Source organism: Ceratotherium simum, chromosome 16, assembly GCF_057802395.1.
Source record: "Ceratotherium simum simum isolate JZ-2026a chromosome 16, ASM5780239v1, whole genome shotgun sequence".
NCBI classification, from domain to species: domain Eukaryota; kingdom Metazoa; phylum Chordata; class Mammalia; order Perissodactyla; family Rhinocerotidae; genus Ceratotherium; species Ceratotherium simum.
Window position 1 is genome coordinate 21,530,602 of NC_141915.1, and position 18,989 is coordinate 21,549,590.

The 18,989-nt window shown below is 40.9% G+C and overlaps 2 protein-coding genes across 4 annotated transcripts in view; one reads left to right on the forward strand and one right to left on the reverse strand.

The window, feature by feature from the left end:
* LOC147914945 (uncharacterized) overlaps positions 1–1,248 on the forward strand; it is a 36,304-nt gene extending 35,056 nt beyond the window's left edge. For both annotated transcript variants that reach the window (XR_015554675.1, XM_087440790.1), the window contains exon 4: positions 708–1,248. Coding sequence is in view for 1 of the 2 variants with exons in the window: in XM_087440790.1 (XP_087296916.1) it covers positions 708–899 (192 nt within the window). In the remaining variant the exon portion in view is untranslated. The remainder of the gene's footprint in view (positions 1–707) is intronic.
* The window catches only part of MYO1D (myosin ID), a 312,458-nt gene that overhangs the window by 34,417 nt on the left and 259,052 nt on the right, over positions 1–18,989 (reverse strand). The window contains exon 22 of one of the 2 annotated variants that reach the window (XM_087440786.1): positions 13,164–13,245. The exons of the other annotated variant lie outside the window; for it this stretch is intronic. Within the exon in view, the coding sequence (XP_087296912.1) occupies positions 13,179–13,245 (67 nt within the window). The 3' untranslated portion in view covers positions 13,164–13,178. Of the gene's footprint in view, positions 1–13,163; positions 13,246–18,989 lie in introns of those variants that run through there. 2 annotated transcript variants of the gene reach the window in all.

Below are 18,989 nucleotides of genomic sequence, written 5' to 3' on the forward strand. Positions count from 1 at the left end.
TGCTAGCACACTCTTTCTTTTTCATTTCCTTCCCTACTCAAAGTTTATCCTAAGGAAATAGTTTGAGATGCCAATAAATACGTATTACTGGATGTTCATTACAGCACAAAGTACAATAAAAAGTGGAAAACTACCAAAATGCCCAAGAAACATAATTTTTAAATGACTGCATAAAGTTTTGTGTTAGTGGGAAATTACTCAGAGTATATTAGATGAGAAAATCAAGTTATGAAACTTGCTTTCCAACAGAGCTTCATAGATACTAAAATAGGAGCAGGAGTTATTTTTGCATGGTAAAATTATAGGTGATTTTAATTTTTTCTTTAGACTTCTCTGTTTTCCAAAATTTCCCCATGAGCATGCAATAATTGCTTTCATAATTATAACAAAAACAATAATTTGTTTTTTTTAAAGATGAATATCCTTGAGCAAGTAATATGAGGGCCGATGCAGACAGTGAAGATTCTATTTCTCAGGGAGGAATGCTTTGTATGGAAAGTTTAAATCATTAACTGGTATGATATCTAGAAGCTTATCAGTGAGTCCTGCAATAATCTGTTGCAAAGGGTAAAGCAAACAGCTGAGGAGGGTGGGGCAAGTTTCTGTGATGCTGCACTGACAAATGCTAGGGCTAATATTAACTCCTCATTTTTGGGATGTGTGTTTCCATTCCTGAATAAATCTCCCCTCCTCTCTCTCTTCTGCAGCCCCCTGTGGATATGGGCATATGTGTTGGTATTGTTGAACCAGCTGGAGGGCCACACGAAGAAATGGAATTGAGTGAGCAGAATATGGTTAACTCTCAAAACCCCAGCTGCTGTGCTTCAGTCAGCAGGAAACAACAGGTGTCATCCTCGTGGATCTGTGGGCCCAACTATGAACAGAGAATGGAAAGTTAACACACAAACGTTTTGTTCTCCAGAAAAATGAAAATCATTCAGCCAAGTCCACACAGCTGTAGCCAGTGGCCATTTGTGATATGTTAGTCTTTGCAAAGTAACAGGAGATATTTAGTTCGGGCCTGAGAATATGACATATAAGCGGACTTTCCCACCGAATCATGCACATACGCTATTTCCATTAACGGTTCTTTTCTGTCTTAATTAAATTTAGAATTTAATCCATAAGCAGTGTTCGAAGGGAATGGTATACTTTTGGGAAAATGAGACCAAACTTTTAGCTTACACAAAAATGTCATTTTAAAGCATAAAATTGAAAATACAGCATCTTTTGTTCATTTAAGTATAATTGCTGATTATGTTTTCACTTTATGACCTAGCATGTAGTATTTGTTGCAAAGCACGTATTAAATAATTAAATACTTTAAAAATGTACTTTTTTGAAACAAAGATTTCAATCTCTGTGAAGAGAAACAATACTATGCACTTATATAATATTTCTATAAAGCACAATAACATTTACATAATATCTTTGAGGATGTCAGAGTGTTTTCCCTGCAGAAACAAGACTGTAGCAGCTCTAGAGAGAAGGGCAAATTTTTTTGTTATGCTTACTTAACTCTATTCCTGCGGAGAGTGCCTGTACTCAAAGTCAGGAGAGACAGAGCATAGTGAGGGAGAGGAGAGCAGAGAAGAGTTATGGGTCTCCCAGGCTACGGAGTCTCATTCTGTTATTTTCTAGGTCTGGAAAAAAGGAAACCAGCATGAAATCACAAGTCATATCTTGATGAGGGAAAACAAAAGAAGATCCTATTGTGTCAGGTCATTTAAAACTCCAAAGTGACTTTTATTATTACAGCTGGATAAAGTGAGTGGGTTCTTATTGGTTTAGATATTAAAATGAACCATAAATATGGCTGTTTGGGCTAAGTGAGTGATGAATCTTATGTGCTGGCTTAATTTCCCAGAGTTTTAAGTGGATAAGTCTAAAGGCAATACCAATTTATTAGTTTCTCAGAACTAGAGTTGAGTTGGGAAAAAATGATAGTATGAATAAGAAAATATTATTATGCAGTATATATTTCATTTTAAAGTTTGAATTATTTCTTGGAATCTGATCTGGGTCTGATCTGTAGAATTTTCCACTTGACAGCCTTAAACATTGGCAATATTCCAACAGTTGTTACTGACTCCTTTTAAGCTTCACTACCCAGGATTTCATTTTGGTGGTTTGAAAAAAGTCCCATGAATTGCATCCTTTCACAGTTAGAAATCGAAGGGTTCACACTTCTTGTCAGCAGGAAGTGGAGGGTGGGAAGAATTCTATTTTTGGAGTTGAAAGGCCACCTTTGACCCAGAAATGTGCTGTTGGGTGAAAGACACTTCTCTGTTCTGTCTAACTTGATTTACCCAAGGAATGGAGAAATGTACAGGAGGGCAACTTCAGAAGACTTGTTTCCTCCTAGGGCTCTAAGATAACCCATACTAACCTCGTCTCAAGAATTTTAGATTTTTCAGGTGTTTATTTTGGTCTTGTGTGACCCATTGCCAGTCATTTACATTTAGATTATTCAAAACCTTCTAAATTGAAATCTTGAGTGTTTTCCAAGATATGAGGGTCAGAATTTATACTTCTAGATCAAAGCATGGGCAACTAAGGGCCAAATCTCACTTACTGCCTGATTTTGTAAATAAAATTTTATTGAAACACAGCCATGTCCATTCATTTACATGTCGTCTATGGATGCTTTTGTGCCATAATGCAAGGGCTGAGTACTTGTAACAGAGATCGTATGGTCTGCAAAATCTAAAATATTTACTGTGTGGCTCTTTACAGAAAAAGTTTGATGACCCCAGGTCCAGATGATAAATTGAGGAATTAAAGAGAAAGTCTAAAGAAATAGTGATGTTAAAGAGCAGGAGCTATAAATGCCAATATCATAAATGTTTAGTTTTTAGGGTCTAATTGCTTTGTATATCTGGCATGAGATTTATCAATGACAAACAACAACCTAAGACTCCAATTATGAAATCAACAGTTCGAACTGAGAGTCGGCCACTAAGTAGCACAGGGGTCTGTAGAGAAAAAGGAATCCATAGAGAAGGAAATGTAATCCTAGTATACTACTTGGCTCTGAAGGAAACAATGTTCATAAAATTATAGTCCTATAAATGCTAGTTATTGGTTTTCAGCTTTCGAGTCAATCACCAAAGTATAAAACTATATAGATGTTAATATTAACAATGTAAAAGTAAAGCTTTAGGTGTCAAAAGTTCAAGCAGGGGTACTTATATCTTCATTTGACATGGTGGTGACTTAAGAGATGGCGTCTTAAGTTGATGGTGCATGAAAAAGAGATTCTTGTATATTTTTGTATTTCACTGATTCTAAAGCTCACATTTGTTCAACCTTTAATATCTTTGAAACTGGGATGCTCCTTATTCTTGATGATACCTTAAAAGTATAATTGGTAGTGTTGTTTTTCCTGGTGGAATATAAAATAATGGTGCATCTTATAACAGGTGGCATCTTTGATTTGATGATGCAGTATTTTGAGTTGTAAAAGTAACCAACAGTATACCAAAGGTAATGAGAAAACTGACAATAATTGGCAGGAAGTGACCAAAGGCAGCCAAATAAACCATCATCTCTTAGAGTCCAAGGTCAATAGGTAATGTCTAAACAAGATAAATTTAAAAAATAGCAGCATAAGCATGTTATTTATTTTTTCATTTTAAACCTTTCTACTATTTGATGTTTTAAAATCATATTGTATTAGTTTCTTGTGCCTGCTGTAACAAATTACCACAAATTTGGTGGCTTAAAACAACAGAAATTTATTCTCTCACAGTTTTGGAGGCCAGAAATCTGAAATCAAGATGTTGCCAAGGCCACATTCCTCCAGAGGCTCTAGGATTCCCTGCCTCTTTCAGCTTCCAGTGGCTGCCAGCATTTCTTGACTTGCAGCTTCATTCTTCCAATCTCTTCCTCCGTCTTCACGTCGCCTTCTCTGTGTGTGTCAAACCTCCCTCTGCCTTTCTCTATAAGCACACTGGTGGTGGCACTCAGGACCCATCTGGATAATCTAGGATGATCTGTTAATTTCAAGATCCTTAACTATATCCACAAAGACCTTTATTCCAAATAAGTAACATTCACTGGTTCTGGGGATTAGGACATGGATGTAGCTTTGGGAGCCGTCATCAGCCTACCCATGCATTAGTTTCATTTTTTAAAAATAGAAATCTTATGTCATTCTACAACTTGAAGTTCTTCAGTGGATACCCATAACTTCCAGGATCAAGTTCAGATGATGTACTGGTTAAAAATATAGTCTCTAAACCAAAAGCACAAGAAACAGAAGAAAAATAGACAAATTGGACTTCAAAATTGATAACTTTTGTGCTTGAAAGGACACCATCAAGAAAGTGAAAAGACAACTCACAGAATGGGAGAAAATATCTGCAAATCACATATCTGATAAGGAACTTGTATCCAGAATATAGGAACAACTCTTAGAAATCAATAATAAAAAGACAACACAATTGAAAAATGGGCAAACGGGGGCCGGCCCCGTGGCATAGTGGTTAAGTTTGGCACGCTCTGCTTCAGTGGCCCAGGTTTGCAGGTTCGGATCCCGGGTGTGGACCTACATCACTCATCAGCCATGCTGTGGTGGTGATCCACATATAAAATAGAGGAAGACTGGCACAGATGTTAGCTCAGGGCTAATCTTCCTCAGCCAAAAAAAAAAAAAAAAAGAGCAAAAGATCTAAATAGACATTTCTTTAAAGATGATATAAAAATGGCCAATTAACACATGAAAAGATGCTCTGCATAACTAGTTATTAGAGAAATGCAAATCAAAACCACAGGGAAACACTACTTCATACCGACTAGGATGGCTATAATCAAAAAGACAACAAGTATTAGCAAGGAATAGAGAAACTGCAATCCTCATACATTGCTGGTGGAAATATAAAAGGTGTATCTGCTTTGGAAAATAATCTAGCAGTTCCTCAAAAAGTTAAACATGGAGCTACCACAGACTCGGTAATTTCACTCCTAGGTATATACCCAAGAAAAATGAAAACAAGTCCACATAAAAATTTACATAGGAATGTTCATAATAGCCAAAAAGTGGAAATGTTCATCAACTGACAAATGGATAAACAAAATGCAGCATATCCATATCACGGAATATTATTTGTCAATAAAAAGGAATGAGGTACTGATACATTGCTATGACACAGATGACCCTTGAGAACATTATGCTAAGTGAAAGAAGCCAGTCACAAAGGACCACATATTATATGACTCCATTCAGTGAAATGTCCAGAGTAGGCAAATCTATAGTGACAAGAAGTAGATCAGTGGTTGCCTGGGCTTGGGTAGGAGTTTAGAGGGAATAAGGGGTGACTGCCAAAGGGTATGGGGTTTCTATTTGGGGCGATGAAAATGTTCTGAGTTGACTATGGTGATGGTCACACGATTCTGAATACGCTAAAAACCATCGAATTGTATGCTTTAAATGGGTGAATTCTATGGTATGTGAATTATATCTCAATAAAGCTCTTTATATACAGACAGATATCAGTCCATAGCATTAGAGTCTTTCGCCCAGTCTCAGCTCCTAGAGCATGCGTAGATGAATAGAGAGAACATGGATGTGAAGCCTTAGTACAGGCCCTGGCACATGGCAGATCCTCTATATGGGCATGCTGTTGTTATTTACCCGGCATCTGACACTTGACAAGCACTTGCCTATCTCTGGCCCCTTTTCATCACTTTAACCCTTTTTCAGAGCAGTCTCCACACCCTCCCCCGCCATATGCAGCTGGACTTAACTCTTAGAGTCCTGAAACAGTTTCAGCACATCCTGCTTTTCCTAGAATCCGCTCTCTTTCTCCCCTGCCGTGACCTGGTTAATTCCCCTTTTCATCCCATTCTGTTTCCTCAGCTGTATGTCTTCTGGAAGCTTCCCTACAGGCTCTGAAGGCTGCCCTTCCTTTCCCTTCCCGCCAGGTCAGTGTCCCTCCTATGAGCCTGCACAGCTCCTGGCACACTCAAGTCTACGACAGCACTTACCATTCTCGATGGCATTTGTCTGTCTGCCTCACGTCCTATTCATCTTTATATGCTCACTGCCTCGCAAAGTGAGAGAGAGTAAGAAATGGAAGTGCTAAATAACCGGGCTTAAAGAGAATTATTGTGGCACCAGCAGTATAATAAAATCTCTTCTAGGGAAAAGGCAGGAAAGGAGATTTTTCCCCTCGCTATCCGGACTAAAGAACTCTGTTTCTCCAGGGCTGGGGAGCCTGCACAGTTGCTCTGGTGCCTTAAATGCGTGCATGTGCAGACCTGCCCACTGCCTGCTGCCCACAGCGTGACAGGCAGGTAAGACACACTGTTGTGACACCGGTCAAGCCCCATTTCAGCTGTGGCCCCATCAGTTTATCAAGCCTTTATTGATGCACGTGTTCAGACATGTGTACTTAATGGGAAGGGACACGTAAGCACAAGAACAGCGTGATGTTTACACCTTGCAGCATATGGAAAATGCATTTGCAAACCCTGTAGGAGGTAATGCTCAAAAAAAGCAAACAGTTTGGGGACAAGAAGGAATGACTACTTTCTAAATATTCCCCACATCATAAGCACAGTCAGTGATAAATCCAATGAGGCCTGTGTGAGAAGCCCTCTAACCCTTAGAAAGCAGTGAGCGCCCCAACCCAGAGGTATCCAAGCCAGGTTGGGGGGACTTGGGAGTGCAGGGGAAGCTGGATTCAGGGATCGTTAGCTCCACTCCAATGACTACAATCCAAGACATATTTATTTGCTTATCTGGTGAGAGTTATTTTCAATATGAGGGCTGCCACACCGCAGCCAGGGGTCCCTTCATATCACAGTCTAGGTGAGAGGCGCCCCACGAAGTGGTGCACTGCAGAGACCGTGTAGCCGTAAGAGGCGGCCTTGCTAAACCTTGATCAAATAATCTTAGGTGTACTAAAGCAATAAGGGCTTGCTTATTTTCACACGACACTGACTGTTTTTTTTTTGAACAACTCTGTCCAAATTGTACATATGACCTAATGAAATGGTGATATATTTTAAATGGACCTCCAAACGTGAGGAGGGTTGGGTTGGTAAAAAGTTTCATTATTGGCCATTCGTAGGGCAGTACTCTCAGCTAATACGAGCAACCTTCTCTTGTCCCCAGTGTATTTTATTGGTTAGGGTCAGAAAAACAATGAAAGGCCAAGAGCTCTCAGGGATCCCGGAAAACAGCCAGATGTCATTTCTGAAAGTCACGAGATAACAGGAAAAGAGACTCAACTACATACTCTTCATAGGTGCCATATCAGGCGGGCAACTGCTTTTCCTTATCTTTATTAAAACAGAAAAGGATCAACACTGGTGCGTGCAAACACACACCTTTTACCTTCTATGCTGTTCTAAGCATAAAAAAAAATATATAAGGCCAAATTAGTCAAATTTCCTACCTTGTTAGTTGATCTGGTAAAATATTTGATAGAAGATAAAATGAGTATTTTTAGTTCTCTGTGATGTTTCTTCTCTTCCTTGCAACTGAGCACAGACCTGGTCCACCTGCCTCACAGAACTGACATGGAGTCACTGCTTAATGTAGGGGAGGGACGGGGAGGAATCTGTCCACCTTCCAAGGTCCCATCAAGTATCACCACCTTTCTGACCTCTCCAGGCCTGTGTCCTCATCTGAAAAATGGGAGCAATACCCATCTCATGGGGTTACTAGAAGGTTAAAGGAGAAAAACATACTTAAAGCACGCGGCTCAGTAGTAGTGCCCAGAAAACAGGCAAAAAATGGTGACATATTCTTTTCCTCTCTTATACCTCCTTATGAATTTGTTCTGTCCCCATTATTAGACTGTAAACACTTTGAAGGATCAAGTATCTATTGAACTAACGGGGAAAGGGACATGAGAGGAATGGAATACCATTCCACTTCCTCCTAACAAGATGCTCCTAGAGAATCACAACCTCTCCCTTACTTCTGCCCCTATCTGGCCCCTAGTTAATCGATCAGACAAAGGCTCTATTACTCTGCCAGCCAGATGGTAGATTTTCATTAACAAAGACAGCAAGGTATGAAAGGTTAATCATGATGCATTCTTACTGTGATGCATTACCTCTCAGCTCACATTTTATAAGCAATTGACCATATGAATGACACCTCTGATTTCTGAAGGTAGCCAGATTTTTTTTTGGTTCCACACTAAGTGTCTCTTTCTGCTCTATATTGAAGATTAGAAGTAGGGTGACATGCTTTCCCTCTTTCCTTCTGTTTATACACTATTAGAATTTAAAGTCTGTTTCTCTGTTCTCCGCTTTTTTCTGAAGGACTTGGGATACTTGGGGGTCTGCACCTGAAGCCCTGGGCTAGATTCCCATCATCATTAATTGCATTAGGTTTGAACAGGGCAAGCTCACAATGGAGGCTCCTGTGCCTCCTTCACGCTCCCAGAATAACAGGCACTGAGGCCTTCACAGACCACGTGGCTGCAGATTCAGTCACGGACTCCCTCCCCTTAGTACACCACCTCGGAGCCCCCAGGCTGCCTGTGTAACGGCCCGGAGCAGTTATCCATTCTGATGCTGCACGAGAGAAATGGCTCTGCCACTATGGATTTGGCACTTTGAGAGCTGAACAGTAGCTCATCCACTCTCCGTTTTCCTTTGGAATTCAGTAATGAACTCATTAAATCACCAGCTTGTTGTGACAGGAAGTCATTCAGATGCTGATGCTATTGCCATGGAAACCTTCCCTCGGCTCAGAGCTCTGTCTGTCTCCGCTGAGGAGCACTCTGGCTCCATAATCACTGTCATCCCCAAATAACACAGAGCCATCATGGCTTTGAGCAAGTCCAGAGCCGGGGCATACAGAGCCTCGATTCCGCTTTCACGTGAATCCTTGTTGGTTTTAGTATTTTTAGCACACATTTCTGTTCTGTACCAGTTGTTTTTTTTAATTCCTACATGCTGGCTCCTCTCCAGCACCATTCCTAGAGAAGCAGACAAAGGATTTTTTGGGGGATAACTGTCAGGGATGCTCATTTTAAGAGAACCCACTGCTTCCCCAAATCTTTGTGCTTCCAAATATGGAAAATGAGTTCTCCTGCCTTTCAGGAGATACCCCAAGAAAGGAATCCCAAATTCCATTATAGTTCATATTCTATAAAACCTAAAGGTTTACGGATAGATCAGTAATACCCAAATGCAAGGTCAGAAATGCAACTCAAAGAAGAAAGCAATGTCTGCTTTATTTAGTCTGTGTTATCTAAGCTATTGCTGGGCTCCATTACTGAGGCTGACCAAGTCACAAAAAGGGAGAACACATCTGACCCAAAACGATCAAGTCTTTTTTGTATATGTGATGGCACCTGGTATACAGTGAATTTTTAAATAACCATCACTTAGCACCTGACAGACACTGTACCAGACATTTTACATTCTGTTTCATGATTTAAATTAATCTGCATGAAAATCCCATGAGGCAGGTATTTTTATCCCAATTTCACAGCTAAGGAATGTGCAGCTCAAAGCAATTAAGTAAATTAAATAAATGCTACACTTTTCCAGACTGCAGAGGCGTTACCATATCACACCTCCTGTGTCCACAGGCATAAAGGTGACTTCTGCAGCCTTACAATCACAGATGCTAGTATTAGGAAAAGTCTTTCATGATTCTCTTTTCCAACCAACCAACACCTTCTAGGACATCTGAAGTCATTGGTCTCAGCTTGTGTATCTCCAGTGATGGAGAATTTACTAAGAGCAGTCTCCTCTTGGTTTGTTCCTAACGTGAGTAAAGAGCAATCATCGTTGGAGCTTCTACCAAGCCCTGAACTGAAGAAATTTGGCTCTGGCCAAAAGTTTGTCCTCTAGAATATCCAGGTATGGAAGGAAGAAGAGGGATATGAGAAAGGGGCCTACCACCAAAGGCTTAGAGCTGGGTTAGGATCTGTTTGAGCTCAACAAGAGGATCTCACCTGTCACTGACTCTACGAACATTTGCCCCATGGGGAAGAAACCTGTTCCCCAGTGCCAGTGGGAGGCTGCCTTCTTGCATGAGATTCAAATGAGGGATGACTGACTTTTTATTCAATATCGCTTTTTTTTTGTGTGTGTGAGGAAGATCAGCCCTGAGCTAACATCCATGCCAATCCTCCTCTTTTTGCTGAGGAAGACTGGCCCTGAGCTAACATCCATGCTGATCTTCCCCCACTTTATGTGGGACGCCGCCACAGCATGGCCTGACAAGCGGTGCGTCAGTGCGGGCCAAGGATCCGAACCCGGGCCTCCAGCAGCGGAGCGCGCGCACTTAACCACTACGCCATGGGGCCGGCCCTCAATATCACTTTTTATTTGTGTACATATAACATCACACATACACAGTCTCTACAAAATGCATAACTGTTTGTTACAAATATAAACACCAACATTTAAAGATGAGCAGTGAGCAGTGACCAGGGCCACCTTCTGAAAATGTTAGCAAGGTCATTGGAGGAGCACAGCACTGACCTTCCCATGTTATGAAGCCCTAGGTTTGGTGTTAAGGTAATTTCTTTCTGCTCATGGGAATGAGATTTACTTGTACAAATGCTCATTTGCCTCTGCCTTAGACTATAAGCCCTTTGGTGGCAAGGTCTGTGATATATGCAGATGTCTATCATCTGTATGACTTGGGGAAGTCTCTTTAATCCAAGAGCCTCCCTTTCCTCATCCGTCAAACAAGGGATCCTGTTAATTCCCTCATTTACCTTGTGGAAGTACTGTGAGGTTCAAATGCAAAGTACAAAAACTCCAGGAAAAGTATCAAATCTATAAAAATGTGCCCAACTCAATATTCTATGCGAGTGAGTAATCAAAAACAATTTAATTTAAAGCTCAATATTTACAATGTGTTAGGTCAAGTCTCTTTACAATTACCATGAAAACAAAATGCTTTTCAAAGCTTTCAGCAATGATTTATTTTAAGCAATATTCAGTTTAAAAGTTTTTCAATAGTACAGAGTGGTGATTTTTTTTTTTTTTTGGTGTTCACTGTCTCATGATCTAACCTGTCGCCAAGATTACAGCAAAATTTTCCAGTTAATCACAGAGGATTAGTAAGGCCTCTATAATACTGCATCATTAAAAATGAGCAGATTACACAGAGTCCAATGTTTTTAGTCTTTATAGGTTTGTTTTCTATATAATAAAAGTAATATAAAAAGCTACTTGTGAATATACTCTGCCTACTTCTAAAAAGTATTTGGGGATAGCCTACAATAAAAGGAATGGTAATAATAAAAATGAAGTAATTTAAAAATAATCTTTTCATCCAATTCACAGCTATTTCTTAATAATATCTGTGAAACAGAATTAATCTTGAGTTACAAATGAGATCTTCTATAGTTTCTGACACTTGAAAATATCTTATTCACTGTAACTAAGCACGGAGCTGCTGATACCTGGTAATAAATGACTTCGAGGGGTGGGAGTCTGTGAAGTGGTCCAAACTATAGCACTCAAAGAGAAGGAACATTAACATAATCAGGAAGTAGATTAAATCAATATGCACCACATGCCCAGATCACGTTTTATTTCCATTCGGATATAACAGCCAGTCTTATACAGAATGTGTTAAGAAAACCACTCAAAAGGGAAGTGACTCACTTACTGAAGGCCAGAAAAGCTCAGGGTAACTGGCCAGATGGGACTCAACCATGTCTTTTTCTGCTTCTCTTTCACTTCTGTATCCTGAAAGCACCACCTTGTCTGAATCACAGGAGAGAAATGTTTTTGGCAAATATACGTTGGACCCATCCAGCCTTGCTCTTGCTTTCTCCAGGTCTCTCTCTCTCTCTCTCTCTCACACACACCCACACACACCCACACACACACACACACCCGTATCCAGGAGGCTTTGGAATGCATGTGGTTTCTTCTTCAGCAGTCTTACCTCCATAATTATGTCTGACCTAGACTAACATTAAAATATCTCGCTCTTCCTGAGAAAGCAGCAATCAGCACAAGGTTCTCCCCTCTCTTGGATGATAGCTCATTATCCTTCCTCTCTCCTCTGCTTTCCACTAGTGTGAAACCCTGGCAGAGGAACTTTGTCTGTCTTGCTCACTCCCTGGTACAGTGCCTGGCACATTGCTGGTACTCAATAAATATTTCTTGAGTGAGTGAATAAATAAATATTTTCAGTCTCTCCTCCACCAGCTATCTGCTTTTTCCTCAGCCTAATAAGCATATCCAGGTCTCCCCTGTTAAATAAAACACCAAAAAGCCCACCTGTTCTTTTCTCCCCAGCAGTCACCAAATGCCCTCAAATTAAAATAAACTATCCATAATGCCAGTGCCCTTCTAGCTACTGCCTTCTCTCTCATTACACCTTACAGTCAAGCTTCTTTTTTTTTATGGTGAGGAAGACTGGCCCCGAGCTAACATCCGCTGCCATCCTCTTTTTGCTTGAGGAAGATTGTTGCTGAGCTAACATCTGTGCCAATCTTCCTCTACTTTTTTTATATGTGGGACACCGCTGCAGCATGGCTTGATGAGGGGTGCATAGGTCCACGCCCGGGATCTGAACCTGTGAACCCTGGGCCGCCGAAGCAGAGCGGGCAAACTTAACCACTAGGCCACCGGGCTGGCCCCAAAGTCAAGCTTCTTAAGAGAGTAGTTTACACACATTGCCTTTACTTCTGTACAGCTTATTCTTTAACCTTTGCAACCCATCCATCCATCCATCCACCCTCTCCCTGCCTTCCTCTCGTCCATGTGTTCTTCTGTCCACCTATCCTTTTCCTTCCTCCTTTCATTCCATCCATTCCTCTGTTCTTCCATCCCCTTCCTTCCTCCCTCCTTCCTTTGCTTATTTAAATATATACCAACGCCTGCTATGCACTGGGTACTGGGCAAGGCACTGGCCATATGGTATTGAGGAAGACATAGTCTCTGCAGTGGAAGTGCTCTTGATCTGGTGGGAGATACATCTGTGTAAACTTAAGCTTCTTAAACTGGGGTACAATTCCCTTGGATACTCAGCAGCATTCAACAGTAAGTAAAGCCATGGAACAAACATGGAGAACCTTCTGGGAGGATCAGCTTTACTCCACATAAGTAACTGGAAACATTTAACAGTCAATTAAATTAAAACCAACATTTAGAATGGTAGTTTTAGAATAACAGCATTAACTGTTAAAAAAAGACACGAGACTTTAAAAGAAACATACCATACCTAGGCTGTTTCAGGACATGGTCCCAGTGAATGTTGAGTTTACTCTTCTGTCGCTAGGGAAATTTCTTTGGAAAAATCTGAAAAGCATTGATAAGTACATAACTACCACACAAGGTGATACACTAGCCTAGAGATAAGAACTGTAGTGCAGAGGGAGCTTTGAGAAAGAACAGTACAATCTGGGGGAGGGACGGACAGGATTACCTTCACGGAGGAGGTGACGCCTGAAACACGAGAGGCTTACCAGGGAGAGAGGAGGGGACAGTCACTGCGGGCAGAGGAAGCAGTGTGCACAGCTATAAGGAGTTGTGAATGGATCTCATAGATGAGAAGAACAAGGTGGAGTCTAGCAGTAGCTGAAAAAGGAGGTAGGTTTTGCCTGTACAGGGAAGGGCCCAGGTATCAGGCTGGAAAGTTCCAATGCTCGAGACCATTCTATATCCTTGAAACTCCTTTTCTCTTGGCACCACTGTATTCTGGTTCTTCTACTCTTTCACACTTTCTTCTTAGTTTCTTTGGCTTACCTTTCCTCTTCAACATCCCTCCCCAATCCCTAGAATTTTAGTGTTCCCCAGAGTTCCTTCTTGGCCATGTTTTTCTTCTTATTCTCCACACATGGATTGTTTCATTCACTCCTACTGCTTCAACTTCCTTTAGACAGCTAGCTTCCAAATCCACATTCCCCTGTGCAGACCTCTGGCCTCTAGATACCCATTTCTCACTGCATGGATATCTCAACCTGAAGTGACCTATAGCCTTTCAAAATGAATAAGTCCTAAGCTGTCTACATCATCTTCTATGCTTCTCCCTCCTTTCGAGGCTCTGTCTCTGTGTCTTTACAGTCTAGGTTAATGGAACCACGATCCACCCAGTTGCCCAAATAAAAACTTAAGAGTCACCAGTTACTTTGCTCATCACCCAGAGCCAATCAGTTGCCTGCCAGAACCTCTCGTAAACCTCTATTAAATATATCCTTTCAATCTCCACCAGGGATTCTCAGCTGAGCCGGGACTTCTCCCACTCCCTTCACCCGGGTTGAGAATCATCGCGTGTAATGAGAGACATTACTGACGGGCATATGCTGTTGGACTGGGCGAGGACAGAAAAAGGTCATTGGCATGACCACAACCCTCTCGGCCAACTGCAATAACTAGTTAACTGGTCTCCCTGATACCAGTTTCTTTCCCTCTAAGACCTCCACAATTCTGCAGTTATCTTTTTAATATAGAATTCTGATTGAAGATGACAAATGATTGAAATTTACAAAACAGAACTACTGCAGAATGAGAAGGAAATGTAAGTGAATATCCAATCTTTGGATGGGTAAGAATTTTTAAAGCATTTATGCAAAGGCTAAAAGAAAATGCAGATTTGACTACATAAAATGCAAAACTTCTGTAGAAAAAACAATGCAATTTAAAAAGATGGACTGGGAAAATACTTGCAACATCCTATGAGGGTTAACAGTCCTAATAACTAAAGAGCTCTTACAAATTAGTAACCAAATGATGAAGGCACCAAAAGATAAAAAGAGGCAAAGGATATGCACAATTCACAACACATGTACAGATGACAAGCAGACCCATGGGAGAAAGTGTTCAGTTTAATTTAAGAAATGTAGATGAAAACAATGGATATATGAAGGTTTTTCTCAGTCATACTGGCAAATTAAACCCAGCACTGAGTAATTTGGAACATGAGGCATGCTCATACTTGGTTGGTGGGAGCATAAAATGGCACAAACTTTAGAAAGCTAATCTAGAAATGTGTATAGAAAGCCTGGAAAAATATAGACCCTTTGACCCCACAATTCCATTTCAAGGAATTCCCAAGGAAACATTATGGATATAAATAAATATATCCCTCTAAGGACAATTATCACAGCATGGTTTACAATACTGAAAACTGGAAAATTATAGATGTTCAACAATAGGAGTTGACAGTAAAACAATAAAAGTAAATAAATTTTAGTTTATTTTTAGCACAAAGTACCACACAGGTGTAAAAAGTAGTGCTGGAATAGAATAGTTACATAGGAAGACATTTTCAGATGTTTGCTCTATATTGTCAAGTAAAGTAGCAATTATAAAATAGACTATACTTAAAAAATCTCATTTTTGGAAAACTATATATATCTGTATGCCAAAGAAGATATAAAAATGTTAACAGTGGTTTGAAAGTGTGCTTACAGATTTTTTTTCTTCAGTGTCCTTGAGTACAGTTTCCAAAATCTCCACATATAGAGCTAATTTTTGTTATTAGAAAAATTATGTTTAACTAGAAACACAAAATTCCCCTCTGTTTTGGCTGCCTGCTGTCTACTGGATGAAACCCAAGTCCTTTTGCCTGATACGAGAGGCCTGTCACAGTCTGGCTCCTCCTCGGCGTTCCAGCCGGCTCTTCCTGCTCTTCTGGATTAGAGCACCATATTCGTGGTTTACCGAGTCACGTCCACCAGCAAGCCTTGTTGTTCCAAACTCTTGCCTGCAAGAGCCACACCCCGCCTTCTTCTCCACCATACGCACAGGCTTGGTTAATTCCTCACTATTCTAAATGGTCTGCCTCTCCAGTTCCTGGTCTTTTTTTAATTCCTCAAGCCCACCAAATTCTTTTCTGCCTCAGGGCCTTTGCATCAACCATTTTTCTGCCTGGATCAGTCTTCACATGACCAGCTCCTTTTCCTCTTTCACACCTTAACTTAAATGTCACCTCTTCATTTGGCCTTCTCCAACTACTCTATCCAAAATAGGTCACCTCCTTTAATTCTCTGTCTCAGAACCCTGTTTATCTCTCCTTAGCACATATTACAATATAGAACTATTTTCATTCATTTGTTTACTTGGTTTTTGTGTTTGCCCCGCTTGAGTGTAAGCTCCCAGAGGACAGGGGCTGTGATCTGTCTAACCCTGGGCCTCGCACATGACAGATGCATATAGTTATTTACGGGACGGACAGACAACTGAAAGACCGACTGTTCTGTAAAGCCTGCCTCTCTGTTCCCATGGACTCTATGCTCATCTCCACCAACCCCTCTCTGCCTGTATTCTTATAACTCTAATGCAGTTGTTTCTTTACAGCTCTTCTCTGAAATGGACTGTAGGTGCTCCGAGCTGGAGACAGGGTACAGCATCAAGGCCTGGCGCACGGTAGGTGCTCAACAAGGGTATGCCCTGAATGAATGGATGAGCGGGGCTCCCAAGGGGCTCCAAGTGGGTGGAGGAAACCATTCTGGGACTGAGCGGTTGCTACAACTCACACGTGATGAAAAGCTGCCTGTGGGGCAACTTTAGCTCACACACATCCATTATAAATTGGGCAGACACAGGGTTGCGGCTATGAAGTTTTAACTACATTTTTTCAACGAATTTTAGCAACTAGTTAGTTAGCAACTAATTCCTGAGCTCCAGATAAAAAAAAACTATTAAGACCACAGAATTAAATGGAGGGAAAATAGGAATATTATAGTGTTTTTGGGTCTGTCAGAAAGTGAATTGTGCTACATTCCTTAATCTCAGGAATTTACAGGCTCCTTGTAGAACCCATAAATTGATGTTTGCTTCTTTTACAACACGCTCCCAGAGACCTCAAATATTTTACAGACAAATAATGTAGGGAAATCACCCCAATTCAGGCAGCTTAACAATGAAATGGCCCAATCTAACTACGAAGAATGCAGAGATGGTTGGTGACTTGAGGGACAATATGTCAAATCTAAAGTTTCAGCAGTGCGGTTATTATTCAGTGAAATAACGTGAGCCTTTCAACTGGGTAGACTTGGCCTCTCTTTGTACAAGTGGCCAACGTGGATGGGGCCTGAGATGCTGTGGTGCAGCTAGTTAGGGGTTGGCAAAGTTTTCCCGGAAAGGGCCAGACAGTGACTATTCCAGCTTTGTGGGCCCTACGATCCGTGTTGCAACTACTCAAGTTGGCCATTGCAGCATGAACCTAAATGAATGGGCATGGCTGTGTTCCCATGAAATTTTATTTGTGGACAACGGATTTGAATTTTATATAATTTTCAGGTGTCATGAAATATTATCTTTCTTTTGATTTTTCCCCCAATGATTTAAAAATGCAAAACCATCTTGGTGGTGGGCCAGACTGGGCCTGTGGGCCACGGTGCGCTGACCTCTGGGCTAGTTTATGATGGTTTCTCTGTATGGGCAGCTGTGGGACAGTGAAAAGAAACGCTCTGAGAGGCAGGCGCTGATCTCAAAAGAGTCAGTTCTAGCACCCGAGGGCCTCGGCCCAGGAGAAACAGTGTATTTCTGAGAAGGACCAGACTAGAAAATAACTAGAACGGCACTAGAATGTTAACATTTAATATAAGATGGAGCAACAAAGGAAAAAGACTTTGTTCTTGGAAGTGAACAGTGTTCTTTGAAGTCTGATTAAAAGTGTCTTATTCACACTTTACAGAAGGACATTACATTAGTGCTTTTCCACTGTAGGATTAACAGAAAAAGTTGTAAAAGAAAGTAAGGAATGTGTTGTCATCACGTGCCCACACCTGTGGATTGAAACAGCAAACAAACCACTCTCCATTCAAGGGCTCATTGTCAGATGACACAGCCGCTGACAGAGAGAGAACCCGGAAATGCCTGCTTTTCAAGAGCAAAAGGCTTCCTCCACAAGTCTCACTGGTTTGGCTGTAGAATGAATTCCCAGGGAGATGAGAGGAAATAGAGGTCATTTACAAGGTCATCTCTTCTGGCCCTCTCAGTGCTTCCATTCTAAATGTCTCACTCCTGCTTTGACTGACACTGGTACCGTATACCAGAGAGGCAGCAGAGTCCAGGGTACAAGATGCAGGGGAACAGAGATGCTGGAGCTGGACCACTTGGGTGCTTGTCCATTACTAATTAGCTGTGATCTTGAGCAAGTGACTTAACCTCTCTATGACTCAGTTTCTTCAGCTATAAAATGGGGATAATAATAGTACCTGCCTTCTAGCGTTGTCGTGAGGTTTACACGTGTTACCATGTGTATAGTGCTTGAACAGAGCCTAGCATAGAGTAAGGACTGGATAAGTGCTACCTATTTTCATTATTATCTTCATGTGTTTACCAAGTATCTCAGAACATATGCTCATGTGTGTGTGAGCACACACACACACACAATTTTAATTTGATTCTCACCTCGTTATGTATTATTCCCTTTTTCTAAGGAACAACCAACTGAGGTTTAGTGGCCCACGGCCATTCAGCCAGGAATCTTCTTTTGATTATGAATCAAATTGTCCTTCAAGGGCTTCTTTTTTTTTTTTTTTTTTTTAATAATTTTATTTATTTATTTTTTCCCCAAAGCCCCGGTAGATAGTTGTATGTCATAGTTGCACATCCTTCTAGTTGCTGTATGTGGGACGTGGCCTCAGCATGGCCGGAGAAGCGGTGCGTCAGTGCGCACCCGGGATCTGAACCCGGGCCGCCAGCAGCAGAGCGCGCGCACTTAACCGCTAGGCCACGGGGCCGGCCCCTTCAAGGGCTTCTAAATTACTGAATGTGGTCTTGAATTTCCTGCCCTTTGCCTATTCCTTAAAGAAGAGGTTGTATAAAAAAATGTTTAAAAAAAAAAATCACATACTTGTAATCCATATGCTGTAGGGATCTCAAGTGTTTGAAATTAAGTTTACTTTTCTCATAGGCTTTATTACCATTACCTTTTTATTACATTTCATTATTTCCATCTCTAATACTCTATTATCTTAAACTTCCTTCTTTTTCTGATTACTTATCATCGATTCCTTGAAATGTAAACAAACTATGTCCATTCCTAGCCACAGAACTTTAAATGAAGTATTTCTTGACTTTTCAGTGTCACC